The sequence below is a fragment of the Sorex fumeus genome, unplaced genomic scaffold (assembly GCF_029834395.1).
Source record: "Sorex fumeus unplaced genomic scaffold, SorFum_2.1 ptg000191l, whole genome shotgun sequence".
NCBI classification, from domain to species: Eukaryota; Metazoa; Chordata; class Mammalia; order Eulipotyphla; family Soricidae; genus Sorex; species Sorex fumeus.
The window spans coordinates 2,763,761-2,780,198 of NW_026606248.1; the positions used below are offsets into that span (position 1 = coordinate 2,763,761).

Here is a 16,438-nt window from a genome sequence, read left to right on the forward strand (position 1 = left end):
TTACTGTGGGAAAAAAAATCAAGCTGCTGGTAAGCTGTAGCAGATTAATTTTTCAAAATCCAAACCCAAATTTATCCTCAGTAATAGAATCAAAACTTAACGAGGCCATAGAAGGACCAGGATGTTGTACTAAATGCTTTTTGTATCTTGACTCAAAATTTTCACGTGAGTTTTACTGTGTTCTATGCTGTTATCATCCCTATTTGGCGTCAGGAGAAATGAAGCAAAGAGGTCTGATAACTCACTAAGAGAATTATTTAACTCAGATGCCAGGATCAGAGTCCGTGCCCCAAATCTCTAGGGCTGACTATCCCCCATCCCCGAAATAGCAAAATGCTAAAATGAGAGAGAATCTGATACCAGGTTCCTGCCCTCATAAGTCCTTCGGAGTTCTGCAGGTTCTGGTTCTCAGTGAGGAATTAATTCAACACTACCCAGAGGATCATTCCTATCTGGGAATTACTCTGAGCCAGCCTCAGACAGCTTGTGAACTCTGCTTTTTCATTCAGCGTTGAGATGGTCTCCCCTTTCCAGACTAGTAAGCTCTTAGGAGAATAGAAATTTCGTTTTACTATACTGCATGCAAAAGTTTCACCCAGAGCACATTGTTAGGAGCTTAATAAATCAGTTTTGTAGGAGTGATCAGAAATGAGTACTTAAAATTAAAATTAAAATCTATTTTAATGCAGTATGAGAACACGTGGGAGATATTCTGTCTAAAGGAGAGAAGCAAAGGTAGTCATGAGAAGGAACTTCAGTCAGCCTGTATTAGGATAAATTCTCTATATACCAACAGAGCCCTCTATCTCAAATTTATAAAGAGATCCATGAGGAAAATGACATAGATTGTTAAGTATGTTATTTTTATATACAGCTTGACCTACTTCAGATTCTCAATGTAGGCCCTGAATAAAATGTCAAAATTCTTTGATATATAATAAATTTTATTTAAAAATGTAGATATTATTGTGTATGACTTATATTTCTAATGCTACATAACACATATTTTCTAAGATGACCATGTGATGTAAGCCAAAATATTAGTTCTATATTATGGATGGGAAAAAGAAGAAAAGAAGCTAAGTAATATTCTAGGTAAAATAGCAAAAAATTTAGAATTAGAACACATGTTTGGTCCCAATCTCCAACTCCTAACCATTGTGATTTTCTGCTTCTTTTGTATTGGTTCAATTCCTTCATGGCATTCAAATAGCTAAATGTTGAGCAGTGTGTGTATGTGTGTGTGTGTATATAATACAGAGAATATACAAAAGGAGGTTAAGACACCGAGTATTAAGTTCAACACACAACTTCATAGGTCTTCACCATTAAAAACAATGATTTTCTTTTTGTTTTTTGTTTTAGGGCTATACTTGGCTGTGCTCAGGGATTACTCCTGGTTCTGCACTCAGGAATGATTCCTAGCATGCAGAGGACCATATAGGTTGCCAGGGATTGAATCCAGGTCAGCCACATGCAAGGTAAGGGCTTTACCCACTATACTATCTCTCTAGCCCCAAAACACAATGAATTTTAAAGACAGTACAAATTATTATGTCCTCTTGAATTTGCCCAGGTACCCATCTGAACCAACAAGAAAATGACCAAGCTCATCATGACGTTTTTTTTGGGTCAACTGGTCCATTGCTAATTAAGCAACGAGGGCAGTGAAAACAGTATAACTAAACCCAGGTCTTTGGGTATATTTACAAATTCCCTTGTGCGAAGCTCTTAGTGATTTGTTCATGTCATCCTAGGATTTTGATTGCTGACAAGTACAGTTTGCCCCATGGGATGTCCAAAGTTGGAAGTAGAAAGGTTCCACCAGAAGCCAACTAAGGACTCAAAGACACTAGGGGTGATTTTGCAAATGAAATGAAACATTTATCAAAATGATTGAATAATTAGTTTTTTTAAAATCAAAATGTGAGTTTAAGAGGGAAGGAAATTAATAAAACCTGAAAATCCTTGAAGAACTTAGAAGTTTTAAGTGAGTCCTCACTTTTTACGACTTCAGGTAATTGATCTTAAAGAATTAAACCAAGATAGAAAAGAAAGGAAAGTGCTGTGAAAATTTAGTTTGCTAAGGACTTTTGGTAATAAAAAAGTTAAATGCGATTATGTTCCCTAGATGAGGGAACTTACTACTCGACATTAGTGTGAAGAGAAAATGTTTTATTTTGGTGAAAATTGTAAAAACTTGTCATTGTATCCATTTATGTGTACAGGTGAGCAGCGTCACACTGATGTCACCCAGAGCTTCAGAAGTTTTTCATCTTGCAAACCAGAAACCAGTTAGATAACAATGCTACTTAACACCCAGTCCCCACTATGGAAGCTACTGTTTGAAGTGCTAGTTGCTAAAGACTAGGCTAGTCTCATGCTGGCATCTCTCTTTTCTTAAAAAAAAAAAAGAGAATAGGATCAGGCATTCCAAATATATTGAGAAGTCCTGATTGTAACATATCTAAGTTCAACCATCTTGGGCAGGTTAAGCTAACCTTTCTCAACCCTAAAAGTAAGGGCAACAACACCATCCCAACTTGACTCACAGCTTTATTCACAGAACAGCTGCAAAGGCAAAATAACATCTGCAATAAGACTTTGGCAATATAGTAGCCTAACACACATGTAAGAAGTGAAACAAAATAATGCTCTAAATCATAGAGAGAACCAAATAGCATATATAAGAGCAAATGTGAACACGAGATTTTAAATTAAAATTGGAATACATTTTCCTAGTGAGAGATAAAACCTGAATGACTTGCAATCACTTATGTATATAGCATGGTACTTCAGTTAAAAACAGCATTAACTTTTTAAACCAACAAGAATATCACAGCATTCCACGGTTACTTTCTTAGAGGCAGTGAACTGAATTGGCATTAGATGTCACTGGGAACTGTCTAGTCTCCTGCTGGAAGTGGACATGAAAGGGAATGGTTCCCAAGAAATAAATGAGGAATTTTATTTTCTCATGTGAAAGTCCTGAAATAATTCCCTTATTGTTAAAAATTTACTTAGAATACTTGGCAAAGAAACCAAAAGTCCAGAAAAAAGGCAAAAACACTGAAAAGATAACGAGACTTTTGCTATTTTAAAAAAAGAAATAAAGTGATCTATACCGTATTTGCCATTTGCAAGGCAGGATCCATCAAGCCCAGGATTTCTTCATTATAACTCGATTCTAAACTAATGATGTCATCAATTACATCATCCATCTGTAGGAAAGAGGGAAATGGAAGAGAGACAGGTATAAGCAAAACCTAAGCAACCCAGATGAGATCCATGATCTTTTCTTACCTAAAATAGTAATAATATTTAGTTAGATTTTAGGAAGTCACTGTCCTCTTCCTCCCAAAATAGGAACTTTTTTTGAAGAGCAATAAACCCAATCGATGCTAAGGATACTGTCTGAAACCAGGTCTTGGTAATTATTAAGAGCCAGGCACTGGTATCAGGGCTGTGCAAGGGCCAACCTATTATCTGGAAATGACCCTATCAGTGGAGGTAATATTATGACAATTTTTCAGTAAGATCAATAAGCAGACATTTGTGCAAATTCACGCACTGAAAAAGGGTAAAAGCCACAATATGAACACATGCTTTCAACTGCTCTGCTAACCTGCCTGCCAAAAGCAAGAAACCGTATCCTGAGTCAGAGCTGTCTTTTGCTTTTTTCTCTCAAGACAATCAACCAACTCCCCTCGAAGGAGGAAAACACACATGGTAATGGGGCTCTCTGCTCCCAAGAACTCAGGGAACTGTGCCTCTCAGACCCCTTGCTTGTCCTGCAGTGATCTCACAGTGACTTGTAAAATAAGTTTCTCCTTGTACAGCTGCCAGTGTGCTCAGTGCTCCCCAAGGAATACACCAAGACGAGGTTATCATTACAGTCGTGGCACTGACATTCCCTCTAGATCAATTTTATTCCTGAAGTACCAAAACATCAGTTATGACTATAAACAACTGTGATTACATGTGCATTGCAGCAGTTGCAAAGACAAGCCTGTGAAAACATTTCTTGGTAAACACCTTATGTATTTGAACTGGTGTGTGTGTGTGTGTGTGTGTGTGTGTGTGTGTACACACATGCTTGGATGTTAATAGTGCTTCATAAGTACATAATGAAATCTCAGAACTCAGAAGGATGCCCTCTGTGCCTTTTTGTCACTTCCAATTAAGGAGAACAAGCACCAACATCACAGGGCAACTGGAATCCTCATTCTCCTACTTTCTTTGAGTCTCACTGTGTTTGTAAATGGGGATGAATAATATGCGTTGTTTTTTTGGATGATTTGACATTGCAGGATAAATAATAGAAAGTGCTCACTGTGCCAGGGAAACAGAATCAAAGACTGAGTGAGAAGAACATTAGGAGGTTAGTTTTGAATAACTATCAGTGCACTGTGTATTAAGTTCCATTTCTGGGTATTAGTTTTATTTGCTTCATTTTGAAATAATTTTCTACTTGAGTTGTTAACAGATAGATGGGCCAGGGAATATCTGAATATTTTCTAAATCTTTACTTGTACAGAAATAAAATCCGTGAATTTATTGTTATTCATTTCTGGTTTTTGTTTTTGGCCACTCCTGGCTACTAAAGGACTAACTTGAACCCGTGTGCTTAGGGATCCCTCCTGACAGTCTTGGGGAACAATATAGGTGCCAGGGACTGAATCCAGGTCAGCCCAGCCAGGTGCAAGGCAAGTGCCTTACTCACTATACTACATTCCCAGTGTGTGAATTAAAGAAAATTAAAGAAAAAATTTTTTTCTGTATGAAAAAGTTATGCAATTGATAATGGTAAATATAGGAAGCTAAATGGCTATATTCCTTGTTACTTTTCTTTCCTTTATATGTCACTATAAAATGTACATATATTAATAAATGGACATAACATGATATATATCCATTAAATATACCATAAATGAACCTTTAGTTATTTGAGAAAAATAGTCAATTAAGTGAATAAGTTCCTTAACATATGTTCCATGAGATTTCTTGTTACAAAACAATCTCTCTCTCTCTCTCTCTCTCTCTCTCTCTCTCTCACACACACACACACACACACACACACACACACACTCTCTCTCTCTCTCTCTCTCTCTCTCTCTTCCTGGTTATACTAGAGTCGATCAAAGTTTTGACCATACAAATGTATATAATGTACACTGATAATGGTATTTAAATAAAGCCCAGCATTTTACAGTTTATTTATTAAGATTTTTAAATTTTACATACTTTTTAATGACTTCAAGCAACTCAGGGGGAAAATTCTTTTTTCAGCTTAATTTCCCTAATAATTGCTAAATCATGAAACACCATGAATAAAATGGCCCTGTTCTTTGCTTCCCCTATGAGAAAACAAAACAAAACCAAAAAGTCAAGGGATGGGGGTTGGGGATAGAGATCTTAAGTCATCAAGTAGGTGAGATGAGCCATAAATAGTCTCATTACAAAGTGTCACATCCTTGGGCAGCCGAGTCATTCAGTACCTGCATGCAGGATGCGCGTGAATGCGTGTTCATACTGGGGCATTCGCTTTCCACCCGGTTTTGCTCTTCAAACTTATAAAATCCCTGCAAAAATATAAGCAAAATCAACTCATGGCCTGGATATCCAATGAAGAATACTTTTCAGTGAATGACATGCTCACGCGAGGCTGATGGCGCAGCAACAAGATGAACTACGATTTTAAACAAAGAGGAATCTGACTGAGCAATGAGATAATGAAGGAAGAACTTCCATCAGATTAGTTTGACCCATGAAAAATACAGAGGAAAATAAGATGGTTAGTTTGGCCACAGGAGCCAAGACTGAGATCCCTTGAAATGAAAATTGACCAGACTTAAAAAAATTTAGCTCTGAAATCACATGAATATTTCAGAGTACAGTAAAACCCCAGTGAAAGGGAACACAACTCATAGTTTGGAAATAACAGGCATAAATTTGCAACTCTCTTCGCAGGATTTTATGCTTCAAATTCGATGCAACAATTTAGTATGCTTGATCTCCAATCCAGCCTTTATAAAATCAAGACTGAAAAAGCAGCAGTAATTTTATTAAGAAATTGAATTCAGGGGCTGGAGCAATAGCACGGTGGGTAGCAGATTTGCCTTGCACGCAGCCAACCTGGGTTCGATTCCCAGCATCCCATATGGTCCCCTGAGCACCTCCAGGAGTAATTCCTGTGTGCAGAGCCAGGAATAACCCCTGTGCATCGTCAAGTGTGACTCCTCCCCCCCCCCAAAAAAAATAAACTGAATTAATCCTGCAATTAATTGAACTGTTGCTTCTTTACAAAGCTCTTGGGTTACATTATTCAAATCACTCCATGCACATTTGTGCTTCCCCCAACCCCCGATCCAGGGAGAAATAAAAATAATATTCTAGACATTCACAATAAGCGGAACTTCTAAACCGCCTGTCCCACACCTTTTCTATTTTTGCTATCTCCACCTTCCCTTCTCTCTCTGCATTTTCACTGCTTCGGAAATGGAAAGGCATCAAAGAGAAGCGCACACTCGAGCTAACAAAGCGGAAACAGGTTGGGAGAGGGAGGGTTCTCGCCTCCAAAGCCCACTTAGAGTCGACCCGGTCTTCATTACGTGCCATCACCCAATAACCCAGAGTCGGCCCGAAGAGGCTGGGGGTCTGGGGCAAAGGTACTGAACATAACCACGCGCACAGACAGGAGTCCACAGTCAAGTGTGGGAATGATATCCAACAGACAGTCGCGTAGTGTAAGAGAGCAGGAGCAGGGAGGGGACGTGAATTACCTCTTTTTCACAGTTGGAGTTAAGTGTGAGCATAGCCATGGGGCTGTTGGGTGCGCTGCTCCCGGGCACTGGTGGCATGACATGATCGCCAGGCTGGTTTGGACATGGCAAGCTCAGGACTTGGTTGGCATGTTTATTTGCTAAAGTGGTAGAAAGGTACTGCTTTACCTGCTGCCTTTGGGCTTGCTGTATGTGGTACTTGGTAGGGTTTTCAAGGTGGGTCTGCACCTGAACATAGCCACAGAGGGAAGAGAAGACAGCTCTGTTAATTTATGATTTTGGGATATCTCTTTTTATAGGCACAAACATGAGACTCCTCAGTCCATGAAACAGAATAAGTTATTAAGTCCCTGGCATATACTAGGCACTAGGCTAATATAATTGACTTTGGTATTACTGAATCTTCAAGTCTAAATCTTAGAATTTAGGGTGATACTTTACACTGTTTTATTTTTTTTTCCTACTAAACATTGGTACATCTAAAAACACTTGAGTCCTTCTATGGCTAATAATTTAAAACATGAAATTATTCACAGGGCAAAATTTTTCTAACACACCTAACAGGCTTATTAAGATCAAACCAAAATCTAGAAAAGGAGCATAATTCAATTTATTTCACTTTTGTTTGCAAATTGACGCGCTCATTGTTAAAAAAAAATTTAAAATTCCTTAAAACCCAACCGTAAAACGGTTGTAGAAAATAAACAGAAACATCGTGATAACGAAATCAATTCATTGTGGATTAATTCCTCCTACTTTCATTTGGACATGATTATTCAACATTTTAATTAAGATCCTGAACCCAACATAAAAGCACATTAAGCAGTTTCTTTTTAACATCAACACTTATATGTATGTGTTTTTAAAGGCAAAACATTCAATAATCATTACATTTTTCCTTTCTTACAAACATTAAGACAGAACGGGAAATGCTTTGCTTTTACAAATCAGTGTTATTGAATTTTTGTATTATATACACATTGGTTTTAAATGATGCATACCTAAAACATATAATTTATAGCACAATGTTACTTCAATAAAATAAAAGACCATTTTTCCCTTAATAAATACAATTTAATCTTTATGGGCTATAAATGAGAGCTACTGAAGAAAGAACAGCTACATACTAGGAAAATGAAAATTCTAAAAATACGTAATTTGTTTAAATCTACATTGAATTACTTCATATAGTATCAAACAGCATTAAAACAGACTTGTACATAATAAAATGTATGCCTGTTACAATAATATGAAAAGGTGAATTACTCAATTTATTGCATTATATTTCAGAGACCGAGTATGAATAAGAATAAAGCTCACCTGATAGTGATTATATTCTAGCATTTCCAGCATAACAACGTTTTAGGTAGCCCCAGTCCAATGGCAAACGGTAGACTATTCACTCCCTGTACTTTCTGTAATTCTGATTCAAAGACAGGCTGGCATAGAGAAGGCACTATAAACAAGGTATCCCGAGACACCACCGGAAACTTTATAACAGCAGCCTTGCTAATAATAACCTAAGCTAATTAGTTATGCATGTAAAAAAAGAAGTTCACACAAGGACTTTTTTTAAACCCTGGGTTTGGTCTTAAATATTGATATCAATTCCACCACCAACACCCACCCCAGTTTGACGTCATGCTTTTTTTCATAAATATAAAAGAACCTTTTTAAGTGATGAGCTATCAAAGTCAAACTCACTGTCAGATCAAGGCCAATTCACCATTCATCTTTAGTTCCAGTAATATTAACAGACAATGGTATTTCTCTTTTAGCAATAGGTTAAGAGATAGATGCTTCCTTTTGAGAAGACATCGCCTGAAATCTCCTATTACACGAGACTTTTCTAATGGCCAAATAACTCTGCCACTTCCGGCAGCAAGAAAACTATCTACTAATATGGAGGGCTCTGTCCTGAATTTTCAAATTAAACTGCCACATCTCTTATCCTGGTCTCAGTGTGCATCTTATTCTTAGCAATCTCTCTCTCTCTCTCTCTCTCTCTCTCTGCCCCCCACCTTTTTCTCTCTATATATATTATTTACATATATATTTGTAATTTTTAACTGACCTCACATGATCAAGGAAGGAAGTTATCCTAAGAGGAAAATATACACAACACACACACACACACACAGAACTATACAAATATTTCTGTGAATAATAAATATACCTCCAACTTAATCTTCAAATTATCATCTACATATATAGTACATATATATCATCTACATATATAGTTCATGTAATCATATACATAGCTTATGTATTTATGTATCATTCCATGCCATTATTTACTGTTATTATATGCTAACCACTGAACAAGACATAGATTTATACAATTATAAATATATAGGTATGATTGCAAGTTCTATGAAACTTATGTCTGGTGTGAGGTGAAAGAAGAAAAAAGGCAAGCAAATACTGGTCTAAATATTATTTTTAAAAAATGCTTAATACTGCTGAAATACAAAGATATTTTAAGCATAAAAACGTTTAACTGTGTCTTTCCAAAAGTTCAGGGTACCAAAGTCCTTTAGGATGACAATTTCAAAATTGTTTCAAATGACTGATCTAACATGTACACAGAAGTTCACAGAGGCATTTTAAGTTTCATAAAGGGTCCAGACACGATAATGATGAGGACAATAGACATTACTAAAATAAACATAAAATGAGGGCAACGAGTGTAATGTGCTTATTTTCACTATTACACTTAAAAAAGAAAGGACTTCACATTTAAAAATAAATGTTAATTCACTGGCAGATCTTATTCTTTAATGAATCAGAATGTTATGCTTTAATATGAAAAAAAGGCCATTTGCTCCCTAGTTGGCATTGTGAGTGAGGGCTTTACTATATGCACATAAGAAGAGATCTACATGACACAGAAGAGATGCGTGTGACATAGGTTATGCTCTTTTACAAGAAGTATCTATTTTGTTTTCAAGTGGACAGTAACTTGATTACAAACCCTATGTATTTCAACAGAATAACACCATTTTAAGCGATTTCCGATCCCAACACCTGAAACAGACGACACAAATTAGTAACATGGGCTTTTGGATTAAATGCAGGTGGAGAGGTCAGTGAGACACCAGATGAGAGGTTGCATATAAAAGTACCAGGTGACATGCTACAGATGGTGGTTACATGGCAATAGGAATCCAGTCTAGTTAGAGCTTCTAATTTCCTGGCATTTCTCTGATAGATGGCAGGCCTAATAACAGCACTATCAAGAGAATAGGTAAGAATTTGAAAGTTGGATTTGAATCTGTGATTCTGCTTTGCAACTTCTAGTTGGGTGGCCTTCTACAAGTCATTAGTTTTCCCAGTCCTCCACCTCTTCTTGTCTCAGTAGGGTTTATCCAAAAGCAGAGATTGTCAGCAGCATTAGACAGTATCACTCCCCTAAGAGGCTGAATGATTTTGTTTGTCTTTTTGTCCCAGGAACCTCTCAAATTCTTCAAATTGACTGTGTTTAAGTGAGTTCCATCCACCTGTATTGCCATTTAGGAACTAAATCAGAAAATTTTTATTTTTAAATTTGTTTCTTTTGTTTTAGGGCCACATCCTGTGATGCATAAGGTTTATTCCTGGTTCCGCATTCAGGGGTCACTCCTGGCAGTGCTCACAGGACCACACATAGTGCAGAGAACCAAACTGGGATCAGCCACATGCAAGGCAATTGTCTGACCTCCTGCACACTTTCTCTGGCCCGCCAAAGAGAAAAGTTATAAACACATGATTATTCTAGAACATATTTTATGACCTTGAGAATTAATAATATTTTAGTATGTCATATAACCTTTGTAAAACTCTTCTGAATACACCTAAGGTGTACACACATGCACGCACATGCACACGTGTACACACACACACACACACACACACACAAAGAAAAACAAACAAACACCTGCTATCATGAAAGCACTTTGATCTTATAGAACAATTCTGAGAGGCTTTAAGACCTTAGGGGCACTTCCTGGTCATGTTTTGAGAACCACTGATCTGGAACCAGTAAATATTTTGGCATTATCACCATACCACCAAACCCTATCACTCACCGTTGCATGTTGGTAGAATTTATCCCAACTTTTGAGTCTTGCCTCCGCATCTGCAAGGCACTGAAGGAAGACACCAAAACTGCCTGGACTTCCACACAGTTTAATTATGAGACTCTCAATCCTTATACACAGGACTTTTGAGTCTCAAGCTTATCTCAGTTCAGATTTTTGGTGACTTCCTTTTCATTAACTTTCAGTAGTCAATCAAACAAGTGAATGAAAATACATTAGATACACACATGATTTTCTGGCAAATTTTTAAAAATTTTTTAAAATTTTTTTATTAGTGAAACACAATGAGGTACAGTTATAGACTTACAAATTTTTGTGCTTGGGTTTCAGTTATACAATGATCAAGTACCCATCCCTCTACCAGTGCCCATCCTCCACCACCACGGGTCCCAGCATCCCTCCCACCCCCCATCCCCCCATCCCACCCTGCCTCTGTGGCAGGGCATTCCCCCTTGTTCTCTCTCTCTTCTTTTGGGTCCTGTGTTTTGCAAGAGAGGCATTGAGTGGCAATCATGTTTGGTCTATAGTCTACTTTCAGCATGCTTCTCCCACCCTGGGAGGATCCTCCCAATACCCTTTATTTTGTGCTCTCTTCTCTATCTGAGCTTCCTTTTCCCCTAGCATGTGTGGCTGGCATCCAAGTCATGGAGCAAAATTCCTCCACGAATAGCTAAAGCAATTCTTGGGAAAAAGAAAATGGGAGGAATCAACCTGCCTAACTTCAAGCTCTACTACAAATCAGCAATAATCAAAACAGCATGGTACTGGAACAAAGGCAGAGGTGCAGACCAATGGAACAGAGTTGAATATACTGACATCTCCTCCCAAGCATATGATCATCTAATCTTTGATAAGGGGGCAAGAAAAGTGAAATGGAGCAGGGAAAGCCTCTTTAATAAATTGTGTTGGCAAAACTGGACGGCTACATGCAAAAAACTGGGCTCAGATCTCTGCCTAACGCCATGCACAAGAGTAAGATCAAAATGGATTTATGACCTCAACATCAGACCGGAATCCATAAAGTTTATTGAAGACAAAGTTGGCAAAACCTTCCATGATATTGAAGTTAATGGTATCTTCAAAGATGTCACGCCACTGGCCAAGCAAGTGAAAACAGAGACAAATGGGACTATCTTAAACTAAGAAGCTTCTGCACCTCAAAAGAAACAGTGACCAAAATACAAATTTTATATTTTAAAAATCTTTTTGTTTTCTATTTTTCTCTTTTTTAATTTTTTTGGGTTTTGGGGTCACACTTTTATGCTCAAAGCCTATTGTTCACTCTGTGCTCAGTAATCACTCCTGGCAGTGCTTGGGGGGGATCAATTTATGGTGCTGGGTGTCAAACAAGTGGCAACTGCATGCAAGCAAGCAAGCAGCTAAAAACCTGTAGTATCTCTAGCCCTGTGCTCTGACATTTAAACCAAATATACAAGCAATGAATTCTGAGAAGTCAGGTTTTGCTAAATATTGGAAGCAGAAAATAAAGCTAGAATGTAGCATACTCTATTAAAACTTTTTCAATGTATATAATGTAGATATACAAATAAGGTATGCTAATGATCTCCGAGTATAAAAATTAAAAGGCTGAAGCTTAAACGATAATACAGTGGGTATGGCGCTTGCCTTGCATGCGGCTAACCAGGTTCAATCGCCAGCATCCCAATATTGTCCCCGAGCACTGCCAGGAGTAACACACACTTGGAATACGTGCTCTCAGTCACTCCATCTTGTTTTCTGTACAGTGTACAAAAGCATTCTTACAAAAACGATGATAACAAGGTATGAAACTTAAACTATGAGAAAAAGCAAATTCGGATAAAAACCAAAAGTGAAAAAAGGAATATTTAAATAAAGGAAGGCTAGAAGTGACAAAGGTCACTAGATCCACATGCTTTTCTCTGTAACAGGATGTGTCTGCGGCCCTACCAAGCCAGTTGTTTCTACATGACCTGTAAAGTAAATTGCACTGTGTTCTCATACAGCAGGCAAAACTGAAAAAAGAATAATACTTCACATAAGACCTCTATGAATCTACATTTTAGTGTCCATTTATACAGTTCTTTTAGAACACAGCCATGTCCATTAGACCACATATTATTCACAGTGGCTTTCCTGCAGCAATGGCAGAAATGAGTAGCTAAAAATGAAGTTACCATAGTCTCCTAAGTCTAAAATATCTACCTGACTTCTCAAAGAAAATGATAAGCCCTGCTTCTCACAAATATTCATTAAACTGAAGTTTTAGGAAGACTGGAAGAATAAGGTGATGTTTCAAAAGACAAATAATACATGTGTATGTAATTTCTAACTGCCATTCTGGAAAAAAAAAAGAAGCCTAAATAATAAGCAGCCACAGAAACAAGGGTGTGCTTGAGCATCCCCGTTTAAAAGCTAAAGAAACAAACTTTGAGATGCTGAAAGAATGACTAGAGTTTATAAACAAACCCAGGGCTAGAGCAATAGCACAGCGGGTAGGGCATTTGCCTTGCATGCGGCCGACCCAGGTTCGATTCCCAGCATCCCATATGGTTCCGCAAGCACCGCCAGGAGTAATTCCTGAGTGCATGAGCCAGGAGTAACTCCGGCTATGACCGCCAGGAGTAATTCCTGAGTGCATGAGCCAGGAGTAACTCCAGCTATGACCCCAAAGGAAAACTCAGGCTTTCATCTTTCTTCTCCCCTTGACCAAAAGCAGAATATCCTACAGTGATGATCAATTTTGATCTGAGGTTTTAATTGAGTAAAGAAGAAAAGCTAAGTTCTAGGTATGTAGCCCAGAGACAAAACCCATGGCTTAACACATGTGAAGCCCTGGGTTCCATTCCCTGGTACAGCAAAAGAGGAGGAGGAGAAAGAGGAGAAGAATGAGAAACTCTTTAAAATTCAGAGATGCACTCATGTACCCTGTATGTACACACAAAATACATACAAGCTTATATCACAATTTTCTTGCTCTGTTATACCACTTCCTGACATATTGATTTGTATAATTTTCTGAGTTCAAAGAAATGAGTTTGTAAATATATATAAAAAGAAAAGCTAATAAATCTACTTGTCTATTATTCGGATATTAGAATAAACTTAACCAGCCTACCAAATATTTCTAGCAGGCTTTTTATCCTTAGGTAATGACCTAAAAAACAGTGCTTATTATAAACTGCAGGGTAGGTATATTTTGCTTTAAGGATAAACAATATTTAGCAACCGCAGAAACAAAAGGTAATATTGTAAGAAAATGTCTAAAATATACATATAATTTTTCTCTCAGATTAAAGTAAGCTGAAGATCATGACTATAAAGAGTGCATCAAATTTTTACCTGATCCAAATAGAAATATGAAAGATTTAAGAGTAGTGGCCATCTGCCTGCAAAGTATTTATAAATGCAGAATAAAGATGTCACTTTCAGAATAAAATTCTTAAGGGATAAACTATAAGACACAATAACAAACAAACAAACAAGCAAGCACTGTCCTCCTGTTGTTCATCGATTTGCTCGAGCGTTTCCAGTAACATCTCCATTTTTTTGAGGCTTGTTGCTACTGTGAGGCGAACATGATAACCAGTAGCACAGTGGTAGGGCATTTGCCTTGCACGCAGCTGGCCCGGCCTAGGCAGGTTCAATTCCTCCGCCCCTCTCGGAGAGCCCAGCAAGCTACCGAGAGTCTGGCAAGCTACCCTTGACGTATTCGATATGCCAAACACAGTAACAGAAGTCTCACAATGGAGACATTACTGGGCCCGCTCGAGCAAATCGATGAACAATGGGAGGAGAGTTGTTACTGTGTTTGGCATACTGAATACGTCACGGTTAGCTTGACAGGCTTTGCCGTGCAGGCAAGATACTCTTGGTAGCTTGCCGGGCTCTCCAAGAGGGACGAAGGAATCGAACCCGGCTCAGCCGGGCTGGCTGCACGAAGGCAAATGCCCTACCGCTGTGCTATCGCTCCAGCCCAAGACACAATAAATGTAATTAAAAATTAAAAAATAAACATGTCTTACAGATCTATCATCTGGGGATCACATTGGGCATTACACACAGAAACATCGTATTAAACAGCAGGGTTTTTTCTTTTTTTTTTTTAATATGGAAAACAGAATAATCATCAATTATTCACTCAAAATCATCTACCATGCTCCAGATGTTGTGAATTTTATATTCATTCCTAGCACAGGTCAAAATGAAACCAAAAAATCATCTGAAAAAGTTATATATAAGTACATATGCATATATATGTATATATAATATATATAATAATCCAGAGTCCTTTGCATTAAAAAAAAAATCACGATGAGTGAATACAGAAGCAACCATAGAAGAGAACAGAGTTTGACAGTTTCAATCTTTACTCTGAGTCACTGCAATCAGAAGAGTATTTCTCTTCACCCTCCTGCCCCATACACAGAGAATTAAATAAAGGAGAGCAAACCTTAATGTGTCTATGAGTCACCTGGGATCTAGTTAATGCAGACTGTGATTCCATAGGATAGGGGTAGGCCCTAAGATCCTGCATTTCTAATAAGCTCCCAGAGGATGCTAACTCTGCTGGTCTGTGGGCCATGCCATGCCTTGTTCTCACAGTTGCGGCTTTAACAAGTTCTCACCTGGACTTCCATTCCCATCAAGGGTTACAAATTCATCAGTCATTCAAAAAATATTACTTGAGTATAGACTATATGCCAGGCAACTGTCTTCATTTTACACAGGCCATTCAGAGAACAGGTGAGACTTAGGTAAGGAGTTCAAGTTGAGGTCAGGCATAGTGGGGGTTAAGCATGTCCACCAAGTGTGCTAGTCCTCATTTGGAAAATGCTTTCTTCACTCAGCTTTTAATTTACCTAGCTCACCAGGTTTGCCTTTTGCCTCTTTCATCATTTCTGCTCAGTCCTTCACTTCTCTTTTACTGCTTTCCTCTTCCTCTTAAGTAGGTTAGAGTTCAGAGTTCATTGAACTTACAGCTTACTTTTCTCTTTCTACATACACAGCCCCGAGTGATAGAAGTGGACTCATGAACAAGAACATCCCAACTTAGAGATCTGTACTACAGACACATGGCCAAATGCATACTCAATAGCACTATCAGGAGAGGTCAAATCATAGAAGGAAAGATGCACATATCTCCAGAAATCCAAAGGAAATGAGGATGTGGCAGTCCCTCACTGTATCTAATTCAAAAGTCCAGAAAAATGAAGAAAATGTCTCTAGGGTCCAATACCTGTTTCTATAAATAACAGCTTAGGGGGACACAACCATGCCCGCTCATTTACCTAAACTTTGGGGCTGCTTTCAAATGACAACAGTATTAGATCACAGCTAAGTAGCAGAATGTATGCCCACAAGCTCCCCAAATATTTGCTATCTTATCTTTTACAGAAAGCTTGCAAACCATTAATTTATAATAAAAAAATTGAGTTTTAAAAAATGGAATCCAATATAAGGATAAACTATAAATTAAAATATTAATTTTGAGGGAGCCAGATTAATTTGGGGACCCCAATGTTAGCACTATTTACCTGGGGTTAAACACTTCATTTTTTGGAAAAACTCTGGGCACTGTTTCTTTTTTTCTTGCAA

At 37.9% G+C, this 16,438-nt stretch overlaps 1 protein-coding gene across 9 annotated transcripts in view; it reads right to left on the bottom strand.

The window, feature by feature from the left end:
* The window catches only part of MITF (melanocyte inducing transcription factor), a 251,667-nt gene that overhangs the window by 29,488 nt on the left and 205,741 nt on the right, over positions 1 to 16,438 (bottom strand). For 6 of the 9 annotated variants that reach the window (XM_056108012.1, XM_056108010.1, XM_056108011.1 and 3 more), the window contains exons 3-5: positions 6,783 to 7,010; positions 5,499 to 5,582; positions 3,126 to 3,221 (exon numbers count right to left, since the gene is read on the bottom strand). In XM_056108012.1, the coding sequence (XP_055963987.1) occupies positions 3,126 to 3,221; positions 5,499 to 5,582; positions 6,783 to 7,010 (408 nt within the window). Of the gene's footprint in view, positions 1 to 3,125; positions 3,222 to 5,498; positions 5,583 to 6,782; positions 7,011 to 8,102; positions 8,263 to 16,438 lie in introns of those variants that run through there. The other 3 variants (XM_056108015.1, XM_056108016.1, XM_056108017.1) reach the window with 3 other exon arrangements.